At 46.4% G+C, this 17,345-nt stretch overlaps 1 protein-coding gene across 1 annotated transcript in view; it reads right to left on the bottom strand.

Moving 5' to 3' along the window:
* ILDR2 (immunoglobulin like domain containing receptor 2) overlaps nucleotides 1–17,345 on the bottom strand; it is a gene marked incomplete at both ends in the record, with an annotated part of 73,500 nt that overhangs the window by 43,954 nt on the left and 12,201 nt on the right. The window contains 2 exon segments of the mRNA XM_014581941.1: nucleotides 7,405–7,524; nucleotides 8,228–8,560. Of these exon segments, the coding sequence (XP_014437427.1) occupies nucleotides 7,405–7,524; nucleotides 8,228–8,560 (453 nt within the window).

Raw genomic sequence — 17,345 nt, 5'->3', positions numbered from 1 at the left:
GCAGTGGTGAGTCGGGGCGATTTAGCCATTACGCTAACTGCTGGTCCCGAGATAATGGGATTTATAGGACACTTTTTTCTTTTGCATTTCTCTGGCTTGTTGAAAATTTTTACTAAGTATGTATCATTTTGTAAAAAACAAAACAAAACAAAACAAAACAAAACAAAAAACCAGACACATGCTGATTAACAGAAATAAAATGGCAGGTAGAAACAAAAATTTTAAAAATAGTAAAACAAACAGCATCATTTACCATTTGAGGCATCAACTTCTGGAGACACTTAATCCTGCAATCTGCAGATCTTTTAAACAAAGTCAAAAATCACAGAACAAACTTTCAAAAATTATCTTCTTTATCCTAATATCCTGGACAAGAGAACCTGTTAAAAGCTCATCATCGCAACCATCCATAATTTCCACAAATTGTTATTTCCCATTAGGGATGTCTTCCTTTGCTTGAATCTAAACATCCCTCTGTCATGTCCTCTTATTCTAGTCTCAGTCCAAAGGCTGAAGTCTTCATCCAGCCACACTTCCTCTGGGGGCCCTTCCTCCTCTTTCTAATTAAAGGCCCTTAAAAAACAAGGTCCCATATGGGACATCAGAAAGAAGAGGTCAGCCTGCATACTGTGCATAAAAAGAAGCACAGGGTGAGTGGCCTTTAGATTGAAAAACAATAGCTTCCCTGCTTGAGCTTTCCTGAAGTGCTGAAGTCCTTTTCCTGCCAACTGGAGGCTGCCCCAGGGAACTTTATTCCCATCCAAACGGTGGCATGGTTCCAGGTTATTAACAGTCTGTCCTTGCCACTGGCCCTGGACCAACATCTAATCTCAGGGTGGCAGATCTCTGGACATTCCCCTTCCCATGACTGCTGGCATGGCCCTACGATCCAACATGTCTGTCTAAATACTCCTCGGGTGCCTGTCACTGTCGTCTCAGTGCACCCAGAGAACACTGCATTTCCGACTTCAGAATGACTTTACCTTCTGAATCATCGAAAAGACATGAGAGGGTGTTCGGTATAGTTTTCGAGTGTAATGTTGAGTCAGTGGCTGTCCTCCCATCTCTGAATGACACGTCTCTGAGTATTTCTGAAACTCTGAAAGAAGCACCCGTAAGGATTTGTGGTTGGTTCAGAGGTACGGGGTGGCAGAAGGTGAGCCATGCCCAGTGAGGAGGTTTGCGATCTAGACAAGGACAGCTCTAACCCTGAAGCGAGGCTGTGGTCAGTGGCTACAGGCAGGGTTAACCAACAAAACGTGAAAGACTGAGACAAACGGGGGCAAGTAAAAACCCCAGGGCCTCAAGCAGCAACCATTTTTTTCTTTTTTAAAGATTTTTGTTATAGGGCCCATGTGCTTGCCAGAGAGAGAGAGACAAAGATACAGGGAAAGCGAGAAAGCAACCCTCTGGGGTGGGGGCCAGCCACGCCACAATTTCTTCTCCTCTACTCTCCTCTCGGTGCACACGCGTGCACCTGGAGTGATTTCCAAGCTGCCAGGACCAGAACTCAAATGGCAGAGAGGTGCATGTGGGACCCAGTACTTTAACCACCACACCACCTGCTGGACCCAGTAAACCTTTTTGTGTGTGTTTTGTTTTGTTTTTGGGTTTTTGCCATAGGGCGTGTATGCTTGCCAGAGAGGGGCAGAGAGGGACAGTGACAAAGTGAGAACTCATCCTCTGAGGGGGACGGTCATGTCCCAACCCTTTCTCCTCCACTCTCCTATTAGGATTTGGGACATGTGCGCACGTGTGTGCACGCACATGCACACACACACAGACACTGGTGTGATTTTCAAGCTACCCGGTCTGGGACTCGGGTAGTCAGCTCTGTGGAAATACAGTGCCTCACTATACCACACCACCTGCTGACCCTTAGCAATCTTTTTTTTTTTTTTTTGGAGAGGTTTTCACTATAGGGCGCGTGCGCTCGCCAGACAGACAGAGAGAGACATAGAGACAGTGAGAAATCACCCCCCAGGGGGGATGGCCACGCCGCAATCCCTTCTCCTCCATTCTCCTCTCGGGATCTTGGGCACGCACGCACACGCGCCCGGCGTGAGTTTTAAGCCACCGGGTCCAGGATGCAAACCACGGTCAACTATGTGGGAGTCCAGCCACATAGCCATTACGCTAACTGCTGGTTCCCCTAGCAATCATTTTTAAAATCAAGATTATTGTAGTTTCTGGGGTTTTTTTTTTTTTGGTTTTGTTTTGTGTTTATTTATTCCCCCCATGAGCGAGAGAGACAGAAAGGCAACATCCCCGACAGGGTCTCCATGCCTCGATTCACTCCCCAGCTATAGCCAGACCTGGATCATGGGTGAGTGATGTCCGGAGTCCTTAGGGTAGGGCCCTGGCTTTGAACTGGGAACCTTCCCATATGGGACTGCCTCACAAGTGTCACATGTTACTGCCACGCCACCATCCAGCCCCTGTATAGATTTTTAATATAGGCACATCATGTGGTATGGTGGAAAAGAGATGAGGCCAGAAATCAAAATACCAGGGCTTAATCACTGCTTTTGGTAACTGGGATAATCAAGCTTAGACATTCATTTCATTTGAAAAATAATGCCTGTCCTCTTGCCTTAACAGAATACTGGGCCAGTTGGTGGCCTGATGGTTACAGCCACTGAAGCCCACATGGCTGACTGCACGGTTCAAGTCCAGTTCAAGTAACACGCTGGGTGCATGCGCCATCCCTATTGATTCTTCCTTTAAGTCAGCGTCCTAATTTACTTTGGGAAATCCATTCTCCTTCTTTTGATAGAATAGCCACCAAGAGCCCTGGACCACCCATGGTTGTGCTGATCAACTGACCAAACTGGGCCCTCTCTTCTGAGACTTTTATTTTTCAGTGGGAAAATGCAATAACGGGGGCAAAAACAGTACATTTTTTTCTGGCTACACAGCCCTAAAGATTGCTCAATTAGTTCTTTTTACACAGACCCGAGGGCATCCCTGGCAGGGCAGGCTCTGTGCTGTGATCAAGCTATTTTTATTTTCTTCCTGAGCATGTACGAAATGACTGCAGAAGTGACCCATGCCACTATCATAATCAGGCCCTAAAAAGTCTCACATGATCTTCTCATTCTCACTCTGGGCAGCTGGGAGTAGTCTCGAATGCAGCAGAGCCAAAGCTCGGAGATCCCTACACCACCAGTTGGAAGGGAGCTGCCCCAAAGAACCTCTTGGCCCACATGCACGCCATGAGGTCATAACCTGTCAGCATGGCAGTCGCTGGGTTCAGAGCTTGCTGGCACAGAAGCTAACAGGTCACCCTGCAAATACTGTCCTTTCCTGAGACCGTCTTCCAGCCTTCCTTTCAATTCTGACATCCGTCCAAAGAATTCCTCTTCTGTGTAAGTTAACCAATGTCTCTTTCTATTGCTTCTCTTTCTAATTACAGCCCCTGATTAGATCTGTCACTAGTGATAATTTAAACGAGCAAATCAACAGCTACGACCAATGAGCGAAAACCATATTAATCTCCCATGAGACTGTAGATGGTCGTTGCGTTGACCCTTTACAAGTCAACAGACGGAAACTCATCACTAACATCTGAGAAGCACAAGTAAGCAGGGGTTAGGTTCTGCCCACTCTAGAGAGCATTTACTACCGCTTTTCTCTCCTGTACACTCTGCTGGACACCGCAGGCGTAAAGAAGAATGGGACTGCTCCTTGCCTAAGCAGAGCTATTAAGAAGCTCCAGCTTTTTTTTCTTTCTAAAAATTATTGATGTAATTGTATTTGTTATTATTGCGATTATTACTTAATTTGCTGCAGGGCATGTGCGCTCACCAGAGAGAGAGAGAGAGAGGGGGAAAGTGAGAGATCCAGCTGCCAGGTCCAGGTCAGCCATGTGGGAGTGCAACGCTCCCATCGCCACACCATCTGTTGCCCCCAAGAGCCTCCCAGCTTTGCAAGAAACCAAGGCAAGCACACACGCAGTCCCCGTGTTACTGCTCATTCGAAGCTGAACTAGAATATGAAACCAATGGGGTCTGGCCTTAGCTGCTTTGATTTTATATGTAGGGTCTTTTAAAAGTTCATGAAAACCATACAGCATAGAAAAACTGCACAGATTTCAAAAATGTTTGCACTGGTACTTTAGTCCCATTTTCCACTCATTTACATACTCTTCCTGGGTGACTCATCTGTCCGTTGCTGCCTCATCACTCCTGATTCTCCACTCTGCTGTCATTCATCCTCACTTCTCCATGGAGAACCAGACTGACACTTCTAATTGTCAGCAAAACGTCTACACCTCGGTGTCCGACAGACATTCCATATTCAACACGTCCCCAAACAAATTAACCTCCTGCCTCCTCAACCTCCTTTTTATATATATATTTTTTTTGAATTTTTTTTTCTTTAAGAGGATTTTGCTATAGGGCGCATGTGCTCGCCAGAAAGACAGAGAGAGATAGAGACAGAAAGCGAGAAATCACCCCCCCAGGGGGGATGGCCACACCGCAATCCCTTCTCCTCCATTCTCCTCTCAGGATCTTGGGCACGCACGCACACGCGCCCGGCATGAGTTTAAGCCGCCGGGTCCGAGACTTGAACCACAGTCGACTATGTGGGAGCCCAGCGACATAGCCATTACGCTAACTGCTGGTCCCATCGACCTCCTTTTCCACCCATGTCCTCTCTCTCAGTTGGTGGGATATCTTCCTAACCAGATAGCTAGAAGTCATGGCGTCCATTTTGATTCATCCGTCTCTCTCTCTCTCTCATTTCCTTTCATTTATTTATGTTTTAAAGTTTATTTATTTATTTATTCCATGAGCAAGTGAGAAAGTGAGACAGAAAGACAGCGCGCCAACAGGGCCTTGATAACACAATCTGCTGCAGCCCTTAGCCATCCTCAGATCACAGGCACATGCGTACTCCATGTCCTCAGGGAGGTCTCTGGATGTGGACTCAGAATCTCTCATGTGGGACTGCCTCAGAGAGCAGTTATTCTTTGTCCAAGTTGCTTTGTCCCTTTGGGTCCAGAGGAACGTCCTTCGCACCCTTCAGCACACCCTCAGATGACAAAACTTTCACTCTATTCTTTCCCCCATGTTTGCAGAACAACAGGGGCCAAATTACTTAAAGTGGTTTTCACCTGCCCAAGCAATTACTTCTCTGCAAAGGGCTGCCCCAGCCAAATAACTATGTTTACAATTAGCTAATTGCAGGCTCAACGAGTCCCTTGTTTCTTCAAATGTGGCTATTAGAGCTGTGTGATTAAGCGAAAATTTATCTTTTTATGCCCTTCTGATCTACAGAGTTAAAGCACATCCCTGATCTGACCCCCCTATGTTCTGTTCTAATGTCAGTATTAGCCTTTTACTTTTTCATTTCTTTTTGGATATGTTTCCATTCCATTCCTATATATTTCACACTAGGCTTAAGGATTATGTTTAAATTAAGTCAACCTTCTAATACAAGGGCTCTTCAAAAAGTTCATGAAAACCTATCGATTTCAAAACTTTTTTGTATCTAAACAACTCACACTTTAATGCCATTTTCCACAATCGTATTAAAGCCCCCGTGTAAGGCACAGCTTTATGACCTTCATCCGATTCATCAGCTCTAACACTAAGGCACCAGAACAGCTGTTCTGCCAAAGTCACACAATCATGATAAAGACAAAAACAAAAAGCCTAAATCTTCCCTGGGATTGAGTTTCCCATATAAGGTAAAAATCAGCCCTCACCTCACTGCCTTTAAAAGGAAGCACTCTCAGGCCAGCAGGTAGTGTAGAGGTCAAGGCACTGGATCCCACATGACTCTGCAGTTCAAATCCCAGACCCAGCAGCTTGAAAACTCACACTGGGCATGTGTCAATGCAACCCCAAAATTCAAAGAGGAGAATGGAAAAGGGATTATGGCATGGCCATCCTTCCGGGGGGTGATTTCTCACTTTCTCTTTCTTCTCTCTGTCTCTCTCCAGTGAGTACACATGCCCTATAGCAAAAACTAAAAGAAAAGAAAAAGGAAGCATCCTTACAGTCTCCAAATTGTTGTCACCTAGTCTCTCGGAAGCCACACACACACACACACACACACACACACACACAAATGCAATTTCTTTTAAAAATGGCTCAAGTATATACCTGAAATATCATTCTCCTACAACTAATGCAATTTCTTTTCTTCATTTCTGTGTGTTTTATTCTAATTTTCTTGTTCAACCAGCATTCTTATAGCATAAGATATGTGCTCAATTTTCAGCTTCAGATGAATTCAGCCCCAACCCACATTTCTCTAATTTATAGATGACAAAGAGTAGCTGAAAGTGATGAGTTCTCATTTATCAAGAAGTTAATATTAATAAGATTCAGATATATCTGCCTTTGAGAAAGTTTACTTTTAGGTTTCAAGAAATCTGCCTCCCGATCATGCACAAGAACATATCCTAGCAACTTTTCAGTGGGCACCTTTGACAATGCACTCACCTACAACATCTTCCCTTACAATTGTCTTAAGTATAAGTAGTTGAGTGAAGAGAGTCCGGACCTGACATTGCAGGAGATCCTGACACACCAGTAAATTGCTATCTCTCAGTAGGCCCTGCCTCCTTCAAAGGCCTCTGGCATTTTCTTCAATAGCATATAAAAAGACAAGTAAAGAAAAATAGAAGAGATTCTGCCATAGAGTCCAGACATCCGGTATATATTAAGTGGGGAAATACAGTGCCTCTCTTTTTCATCATCTGGTTTGCTTCATTCAGTGTTAAATCTTCCATATTCGTCTACTTTCTATCAAATGCCAGGGTCTCTTTCTTTTTTAATAGCTTTTTAATATACACTATTCCATTGTGTATATGTGCCACAGTTTTTCAATCCATTCATCTGTTCTTAGACACTTGGGTTGATTCCATATCTTAGCAATTGTGAATAATGCTGCAATATACATGGATGTGCGAGTATTTTTCCAACTGAGTGTAATCCTATCCTTTGGGTAGACAGATACCAAGGAGTAGAATTGCTGGGTTGTATGATTGTTCTATCAAAAAATGGAAAATTATCTGTTGACAATAATATGTATGGGAGAATCTTTGACTGGACTAATAAACCGTGCCTTACTGCTGGGAAAGTTCATTTTATATACTTTAAAGATGTAATTAAATGTAAAAAAGAAAAAGAAAAAAGCAGAAGGCAGAAATCAGAGTTGAAGGTTAAAGTGGAAAGGAGGGAGGAAAAGGAAGAAAAAAGAAGAAACATCATGGACCATGCTACAAAGGGGTTTTGGCCTTCAGGAAAGCAAGGCATAATAAATATGAACACTGCTCGTGAAGAGCATTTTCAGGGAGATGCACGAAGGACGAGCCTGTGTGTAAAACCTGCTGTTGTACACGGGAGTGGGGAGGCTGCAGCAGCCAGCCATCAGGAAGGTCCTGCTCACCCAGCACCAGCAGCTCCACCGAGTCCTCATTTTTGCCTTCGAGGTCGTCAGGAGTGGTGACAATACAGTAATAGAGGCCGCTATCTCCCCACATGAGTCTTCCAATTTGAAGATCTGCATCTGTTATTACAAAGAGAAGGACCAGCAGTTAGCATAATGGCTATATTGCTGGACTCCCATGTAGTCGACCATGGTTCGCGTCCTGGACCCGGTGGCTTGAAACTCATGCCGGGCGTGTGTGCGTGCGTCCAGCTGGATTCTGGAATTATTCTGGATTCCTGGAAATAAGCTGACTTCACCCGAGGTCTTCAAAATTCAAGTACTCAAATAGGTCATATCAGACTCTCGGGACCTTTTCTTATCCAAATCTCTAGGGAGCAGGAGAAAGAGAGGAAACTAATTGAAAGCCACCTAAGCTTGGTCCAGGGCACCTTCCCGACTCTGTAGCATGTAGGTAGACATCCCCTTTCTCAGCAGAAGAACCTCTCAGGAAACTTCGCCTTTCAGGTTTGGAGAAAGACCATAAAGGCCAATGTGGATGCTGGACTGAAGTTCTTTCTTTAGAAACCATTTCAATTCAGTTCTGGAAACAAGCTCCTGAGTCTCGAAGTCAGGCTCTGGAAAGGCTAATTCCAAAGCTCACCTCCGAATCTTCTCTACAGCCTACACCGTCCACCCTGCTCCACTCGCCACATGGTTACAGCAGCTTGCTAGGCTTTGTGATGCTCACCTCTCCCACAAAATCAAGGTCATAAAGGGGTGAGGGGGTGAATGGAACTAACCTCCCTCCCATTCCCTAGACCCCAAACACGGACATGATTACCATGAACAATCGTGATCTCTCTGCCCCTGTAGAAATCTCCCAGGGTGACCGTCGAGCCCTGTTTTGAAGCGACCACTCGCACAGTCCTCCTGCTGTCTAGACAGTCCAAGTAGGGGTCCCATTCCAGGTTTCTCTTGCTGAGAGACTGGGCTCGGGGAGAGGACATGCCCAAGGACTCGCCCATGCGATCCTGGCAGTAGGACTTGAACTTCCACTGCACGACTGCAGGCTGGTGGGAGGACGTAGAGAAGTGGCAGCGGAGCACCGTGGGCTGGAAGAGCATGGCCACCTTCTTCTTTTCGGGCACAGTGACCTGAAGGCCTTCAACCATGGCTGCAAAACAGAACAAACACGTCCAAGCTGGATCCATGTCCTGAATCTTGTCTCCCAACACATGGTCACGCCTTTCTGCTTCACTTTCCTTACCTATCCCCTCCACCCTGTGCTCCCTATCACTGAAATTAATGGCACTGACATCCATCTGGGACCAGCACAACAGTAAGCAACACTTCTTCACATACGAAGGTCCCAGGTTCACATCCTGAGGTCACCTGTGCACACTGGATATGCATGTGCATGCCCAGGACCCTGGTTTTGCTGAGGCTAGGGTGGACTGTGGCATGAAGACTTTGTTGGGATTGCCTCTCTTTCAACTTCTCTCTCAGAATAAGAAATAAACTTAAGAAAAAGAAATCCATCCAGGTACGTTGCCCAGAAACCTGCCCTCTCTCCCGATATCCAATCAGTTACTAAGTCATGCCTTCTTGCTCACTTACTGTCTTTACTACTTCTCTTTAACCCCACTACCACTGCTTTTATTTAGTCCTCTCCATTTCTTTCCTATAATATTACAGTACTCTTCTATCTGCTCCCTGTCTTCGGCCTGCCAACACCTAGCAATCTCCCTGCTATGACTCAGGCGTTTCTAAACCTGACTTAGGGCTGTCTTTCCTGAGCCCTCCGTTCACTCTCCATGATTTTTCTTCACTTCTTTTTTATCCTTCTTTCTTTTTTCTTTTTCTTTTTTTTGAGCACAGGACATACGCACTCACTAGAGAGAGAGACAGTGAGAGGGAAAGCGAGCAATCACTTCCCTGGGGGTGACCATGCTGCAATACCTCCTCCTCCTGGGATTTGGGGCACACACACATCCACCAGGTATGATTTTCAAGCTGCCAGGTCCAGGGCTTGAATCACAGCTGGCCACGTGGGAGTCCAGCACCTTCACCACCAGGCTACCGCTGTCCCCTTTTCCAACTTCCCACAACTCGGTTCAGTGGCTTCTTGTGATGTGGCTCTGACCCATCAAATTCATCACTTCCTCCCTCGTGCCATCAGTACACTCAGCATTTCCTTCTAGACAGTTACTGTAATAATCTGGCAAGTATTTGTTTTCGCTCCTGTCACCCCATTAGACCCGTCAGGTAGGAATGTGTGTCACTCAGCTGCCCTGGCTTGTGCAGCCTACAGGTACTCACCAAATATCTGATACGTAAGGACCATAAAGCCAGGAAGTCTGGGTTCAGGAGGAAATGACTTCCCTTCCAGCTGGTGACAAAGCAACAGGGCAGAGACGAAGGGAAAAGGTGCCTTTTAGAGAAATGGAAGATTTCGGATCAAAAGTGGTATACCAAGGTCAAACGCTTTGAAGGGTAATAAAAGAAGGGGGGCAAAGGCTAAAAAAAGCAGATGTGAAATTTGAGTGGTAAAAAGACCCAACTTGAGGCTTGGTGACCAAAAAAAGAGAGGGAGATTTCAGTGAGTGAGACCCAGGGGAGTGTCTGGGAGGCAAAGGGCTGGTGTGAACTCAATGGTGAAATGTAGAAATTCCAAGCTAAGAAATACAACTGTTTCAGTCGAACAGGAGAGGCAAGAGTTTCTCATTCGATTTGCAGTTGGAAGCAGAAATAGAGTTATGAGAGGCAGAAAAGATGAATGTGAAAACATAAGAGAGAGTTTCTAAATTGCCTAGTCAAGGTCTGGAGGCCTGGAGCAGAGATTCTCACCCGAGAGTCAGTGTGGACTTGAGCCATGTCAGAAAGCGCTGTGTCTGTGTCCCATAAGCGCTCCTGCCCTTCCTTTTTAGTTTTTTAGGTTTTGCCCTAGGGCGCATGTGCTTGCTGGAGAGAGAGACAGAGACAGAGAGAGAGGAACAGTGAGAAACCACCCCCTAGGTGGGATGGCCATGCCACAGTCCCTTCTCCTCTGTCCCCCTGGGGTTTTGGGTGTGTGCACACATGTGGCTTTCGAGTTGCTGGGTCCAGGACTTGAACTGTGGTCGGCCGTGTGGGAGTCCAGCTCGTTAGTCACTACACCACTCCCAACGTCTATTGCATCTATTTTTTTTTTGGAGAGATTTTTGCTATAGGGCGCGTGTGCTCACCAGACAGACAGAGAGAGACAAAGAGACAGAAAGCAAGAAATCACCCCCCAGGGGGGATGGCCACGCCACAATCCCTTCTCCTCCATTCTCCTCTCGAGATCTTGGGCATGCACGCACACGCACCCGGCGTGAGTTTAAGCCGCCAGGTCCAGGACTCGAACCGTGGTGGACTACGTGGGAGTCCAGCGACATAGCCATTACGCTAACTGCTGATCCCTCGCATCTATTTTTTTAAACTTGGGGTTCTCCTTCACATCCTTATCCATACCCTGAGTATTCAGGTAACAAACATGGGGTGGAGAGATGAAGGGAGCTCAGTTACCGGTTGTTGGGGGATGACAATCTCAGGAATTGTGCCAGTACGCTGAGCGGTTTCTGGCCACACCGCCCTTGTGCTCAGGTTCCACTTGGGAAGTTGCATTTCCTCGCCTTTCTAGGACTAAAGAAATACCAGCAAAGGAGGCAGGTGCAACACAACATTGTGGGTTTTGTGTGTATTGCTTAAGAGAGGGGGTTAAGTTCAGGGTTCTGTTCATAAGACAATTACCAAGAATAACCGCCTTCCCAGCTCTGTTGTGTTAATGAGATTAGGCACTTGAGCAAGCCAACAGACTCTTACGCATTATATATAGAGGTTAGTCAACTCTTAGCTGCTTCCAGGACACACACATAAACTCGCACTCCAAACAATGAGGAACACATTCTCAGACACACCCGCCCTTCTTATAGCCTTATAGTTAAAAGTATGGCTTTCTGAGTAAGTCCTATATTAGGCTGCAAGCTCGACTCCTTCCTAGATAAAAACGACCTCAGGCAAGTTGTTCAGTTGCGCGAGTTTTAGTTTCTTCACCAGTGAAGCCAGAATAATAGTGACTATATTACGGAGTTGTGTGAGGGTCAAATGAGATTGCCTCTTTTTTTTTTTTTTCTTTTAAAGGTTTTTGCCATATAGCACATGCACTCACAGGAGAGGAAAGAGAAGGAGATAGTGAGAGGGAAAGTGAGAAATCACTCCCCGGGGGGTGGCCATACACTGAAATCCTTTCTCCTCCGATCTCCTTCTAGGATTTTTGGGCACACATGCACATGTGCCAGCATCATTCTCTCTCTCTCTTTTGTTTTCTTTTTTCTTCTTTTCTCTTCTCTCCCTCCCTTTCTTTCTTTTTTTCCTTCCTTTCTTCCTATCAGAGAGATTTTTGCTATAGGGCACATGCACTCTCCAGAGAGACAGACAGAAAGTGAGAAAGCAGCCCCCCCCCCATGGGGGGGCTGGCCATACCGTAATCCCTTGTCTTCCATTCTCTTCTCGGGATTTTGGGCACGCACACACATGCATCCAGTGTGAGTTTTAAGCCACTGGGTCCAGGACTCAAACCACAATCGGCCATGTGGGAGTCCAGTGATGTAAGCACTATGCCATCTACTGGTCCCAATTCAGTGCCATCTTCAACTTCCAGGTCTAGGACGCAAACTGCAGTCAGTCACGCAGGAGTCCAGCACCCCAACCACCACACCACTTGGGGACCCCGATTTTGTCTTTTAAGAGCTTAGGATAATGCCCAGTAAACACACAATGGATGGAGCTGCTGCTGTTGTTACTATGGCTGTCAAGAACGGACCACTGACTTCTGTGAGCTTTGAACCTAGAACCAGGTAAGCCCAGATATCAAGGTGTACAGGGCAGAACAGGCAGAACCCACACAACATCGTTAGGAGTCCCACGGTGACAGTACTTGTGTGTGCTCACCACTGCGGGTTACCTGTGCACCTCCTGGGAATCAGAAATGGAGTGGCCCAGTGTGGGCGTACAGGCAGAACAGGCATGCACGTGTGCACTTGTGCACATACAAGTGTAGGCATGCATGCATGTGCAGGTACAGTGTGAGCCCTGGGACTCTACACTCGAGATAGCTCTGGGTAGCTGGAGAGGACAGGACTGGGGATTCTGGATCTTTGAGTTTTTTGGCATGTGGGGAAATAGAAAAGCAAACAACCCTAAGAAGTTTGACCCCAGCTCAGAACCCTGTGCTAGCGGAGTCTGCAAAGCTAATAAGATCATATAACTCATCTTTTAAAAAAAAATTATTTTTTCTTTTAATTTGCCATAGGGCACATGTACTTGCTGGAGACAGAGAGAGAGGGAAAGTGAGAAAGCACCCCCAAGGGGAATGACCTCACCATAATTTCTTCTCCTCTGTTCTCCTTTTGGGATTTTGGGCATGCACGCACATGTGCCCGGTGTGTTTCTCAAGCCGCCAAGTCTGGAGTTTGAACCATGCAGTTGGCCGTGTGGAATCCAGTCACCTTAACTACCACGCCACCTGGCTGGCCCAATATAACTCTAACTTTAAATGTCAGATAAAGGGCGCCAGCCAGTGGTGTGGTGGTTGAGGAGATGGACTCCCACATGGCTGACCACGGTTCAAGTCCCAAACCTGGCAGCTCGCTTTCTCACTCTTCCTCTCTTTCTGTCTGTCTCTCTCTGGTAAAAATGGAAGAATAATGATAATTTAAAATTTAAAAAAAAATCTTTAAAAAAATAAATGTCAGATAAAGCACATTTAAAATTTTAGCTTTTTTGTAGTGCTGAGCTACACACGGGATCTAATAAACTCACTCCTGTGGCTCCAACTACCAGTAGGTCTCAGACTCAACTCCCTTAAGCCTCGACTGCCTGGTTAATAGTTCACATCAAACACATCAAGCCTCCTTTGCCACATTCTTGCTTATAAAGTCATCGTCCCTCTACTCCCAGCTCTTTTGCCAGGATGGCACCTACACTATTGCCTCAGAAATATTAGCCTTGAGGATTTCCAGCCCTAACCACATTCCGTTGGTCACTAAGTCTGAACAGCTCCCAAACTGGATCCTTCTGTACTCCCGTCACCCCCTTAAATCCAATCCCTATTTTTGTGACCACATTACAGTTGTAAAAGGCTTACTATGTGTCAAATGCTGTGCTGAGCACTTTTCATGCCTTACAAGGGGACTTTATAAAGCAGGACTTTATTTCGGTGCAAAAAATTTTGAAGTCACACATTCTCCATGAATGTTTTGAAAACCCTTATCTTAACGAATTCTCTCAAAAGCCTGATAAAGAAGGCATTATTACTATTATACCCATTTTACAGCTCAACAAGCTGGAGCTCAGAGAACGTATCCCCTCTGTCTACCATTTCAGAGGCAGCAGGTGACAGATCTGAACCCAGACTGACTAGCTCCAAAGCTCTGCATCGTCACTTCTCACGGGTCCTCACTACCACCCATCCCACCCTCATTTTTCCTATTGTATTCTTCTAGAAACACATATCCTGGGGCCAGCAGGTGGTGTGGTGGTTAAGGCACAAGACTCCCACATGGCCAATGGCAGTTTTGTTTTTTGGGTTGGGGTTTTTTTGAGATATTTTTGCTATAGGGCATGTGCGCTCGCCAGACAGACAGAGACAGAGAGACAGAAAGCGAGAAATCACCCCCCAGGGGGGATGGCCACACCACAATCCCTTCTCCTCCATTCTCCTCTCGGGATCTTGGACATGCACGCACACACACCTGGCATGAGTTTTAAGCCACTGGGCCGAGACTCGAACCGCGGGCGACCACATGGGAGTCCAGTGACATAGCCATTATGCCAACTGCTGGTCCCGGCCAATGGCAGTTTGAGTTCCGGACCTATAGGCTTGCTTTCTCCCTCCCCCTCTCTCTCTGTCTCTGTCTCTCTGTGTGAGTACATGTGCCCTATAGCAAATTAAAAATAATAATTAATAAAATTAAATGTAAAAACAGCTCACATATCCTATCATGTCAGTTCCCTGCTGTAAGTCTCCCCACTCCCTCCTGGATAAATCCCAAATGCCTTGACATGGCACCAAAAGCTGTCACTGTGACTGGCCCATGCAGAAATACTTTCCTTCCTTTGGCTATCAGTAGGTTATTCCCTCCATCAGGGGAAACACAGGCACGTGACCCAAGAGGTCCCGGAGTCAGAGAGAAGCACTGACTGCATCGTGCACACCGTGGACAAGAACATGCTGGTCAAAGGCTGGGGCTCTGTAGCACCATTCGGAACTTGAGTTTCGAAGCTGTTGTAAGAAATCTACGGAGACCAGCCACATGGCACAGTGGTAGCAGAATGCTTCACAATGCTGAAGGTCCCAGGTTCGCATCCTGAGGTTTCCGTCTAACAGCTGCCAAAGCTGGAGGTGGATCTTGGCAAGGAGATCCTGCTAGAAAAGCTCTCTCTCATGAAAGACATGAATAAAATGCTTTTTAAACTTCAAAAAAATCAAGAAATTGATGGAGGTTCAGAAAGAATTTATGCTTGGGAACCAGCAGTTAGCGTAATGGCTATGTCGCTGGACTCCCACGTGGTCGACCGTGGTTTGAGTCCCGGACCCGGTGGCTTGAACTCACGCCGGGCGCGTGTGCGTGCGTGCCCAGGATCCCGAGAGGAGAATGGAGGAGAAGGGATTGCGGCATGGCCATCTCCCCGGGGGGTGACTTCTCGCTTTCTATCTCTATGTCTCTCTCTGTCAGTCTGGTGAGCGCACGCACCCTATAGCAAAAACTTCTCCAAAAAAAAAAAAATGTAAAGGAAGCTAGCAGATTATACAGCAAAAATGGACCTCCTAAATGAAATAATTAAAAAAAAATAGGGTCGTTAACTGAGAGGAGTGCTGATGCCATACGGAAGAGCACAGGTCACTTTCCACCTTTGCAGAGGAGGGAGTCATTCCACCACTTCTTTCACTTGCTGGCGTGGGGCCTGATTCCGAGGAAAGCCGCCCTTGGTTGTTAATCCAACCAAAACCATACTCGTGGGGAGGACTCGTGTAAGAGGTACGAGAGTGTGGGGAGCCAAGGGGGCCAGTTCTGCGGCACTCAGCAGCAGAGCAACGGCAACAGGTGACATTCAACACGTGCTTCAAAACAGTTACAGGAGAGGATTCCGAACGTGCACAGCAAAGCAACCCTAAGTGTTCGAGATGGTGGCACGTTTAGTGTCCTGCTTTGATCAGAACACAATGTATACGTGTTTTTAGAAACCATCTTATACCCTGAGAATATGTGCATTATATACAAATAAGCAATTATTATAATCATGTTTAAGGTTTTGTCATAGGGCACATGCGGTGTGCTTGCCAGAGAGAGTTAGTGAGAAAGTGAGAAATCACTTCCACCACCACCCACCCCCATTCCAGGAAGGATGGCCCTGCTGAACTTCTCCCTCCTTCATTCTTCTCCTGGGATTTTGGGCACACACACATGCACACACACACACACACACACACACACAACATGATTTTCAAGCCACGGGTCCTGGGCTTGAACCATGGTTGGCAATGTGGCAGTCCAGTGCCTTAACCCCCATATCACCTGCTGGCCCCCATGATAATAACTTTAAAAGAATGTTTGCTGGGGGGCACGTGCACTCATGGAGAGAGAGAGATGGGAAAGTGAAAAAGCACCCTCTATGAGGAATGGTCACTGCAATCCCTTCTCTGTTTTTGCCTCTTTTCAGGAACTTGGGCACACATGCACATGCGCCTGGTGTGCTTCTCAACCACCAGGTCCAGGATTCAAACCACAAAGTAAGTCATCCATGCGGGATCCAGCCACCCTAACCACCATACCACAGGCTGGATGATACTAATTTTTAAAAACATATCATAAAACACTATGCTAAGTTATGACAACATACATTTAAAAGACCGACCTCTGATCTTGAGAAAGTCAACAGAATGTTGGCTTCCAACTGTTAGGTCCCTTGAGGATGGACCAGGATGTGGCTGACTTCGTATCCCCAGTATTCAGCAGAACCAAAGACTATCGCTGCAGCTCAAGGACTGGAACAAGCACACGAACCTGTGGGTCTGGGGGACCTCTCTTGGCAGGGGGGTGCCAGTGCAGAGAGTGGATTCTGGCCAATAAGGAGGAAAGTTGTCTCAAGAAAGAATGACAATGACAGCTCAGAGCAGCCCTGTCTCAGCCACCAGGGGCAGATCCCTCATCACCGGTGGGCGAGGAAGATGGGACCCCAGAGCAGACAATGCTTCCCTGCATGTGGCAAAATAAGGTCCTGCCCCAATTCTCATGTAAAAAGAGGATTCTAAATATGAAGACCTGTGTTCTTGGGAGAATAACAAAAGCAGATGCTGGGGCGATGCTGTTCTTATTTTAGCACTTTCACTTTTTTCAAAGCAAGTTCCCTTTCCCCACTAGTTGTAAGCTATTCCTGCCAGCGTCTTTGAGAGGCAGATCTATAAGCACAGCCCATTTTAGAGAAACAAAGGTTGCCGCTAAAGGTCATGGAAAATTATCATCATCAGACACAGGCATCTTTCGATGCTTTGTACAATGTGCATCATCCCTTAACTCTTTCATTCCCAAATGCATGATTTAACCTCAGAATTGCAAATTCCCGTATGTTGGCCTTCAGACTCCCAAGATTTTTTTTTATTCAATACAATGCAAACCTTCCTTTTCCTATCTTCAAGTTAGTATTTTTAAGAAATACACACACACACACACACACACACACACTCACTAATTGCCAGAGGATGTATGTGCTTGCCAGAGAGACTCAGGGAGACAGAGAGAAGGAATGGGAAAGCATCCCCCAGTGGGTCATGGTCACACCACAATACTTCCTCTTCCACTTCCCATCCTGTTGGGATTTGGGTGTTCTCTCTCTCTCTCTTCTCTCCTCTCTCTCTCTCTCTCTCTCTCTCTCTCCCC

Source organism: Tupaia chinensis, unplaced genomic scaffold (genome assembly GCF_000334495.1).
Source record: "Tupaia chinensis unplaced genomic scaffold, TupChi_1.0 Scaffold141320_1, whole genome shotgun sequence".
In the NCBI taxonomy this organism is placed as follows: Eukaryota; Metazoa; Chordata; class Mammalia; order Scandentia; family Tupaiidae; genus Tupaia; species Tupaia belangeri.
The sequence above is the reverse complement of the archived record's forward strand: the minus strand, read 5'-3'. Positions and strand labels throughout refer to the sequence as shown.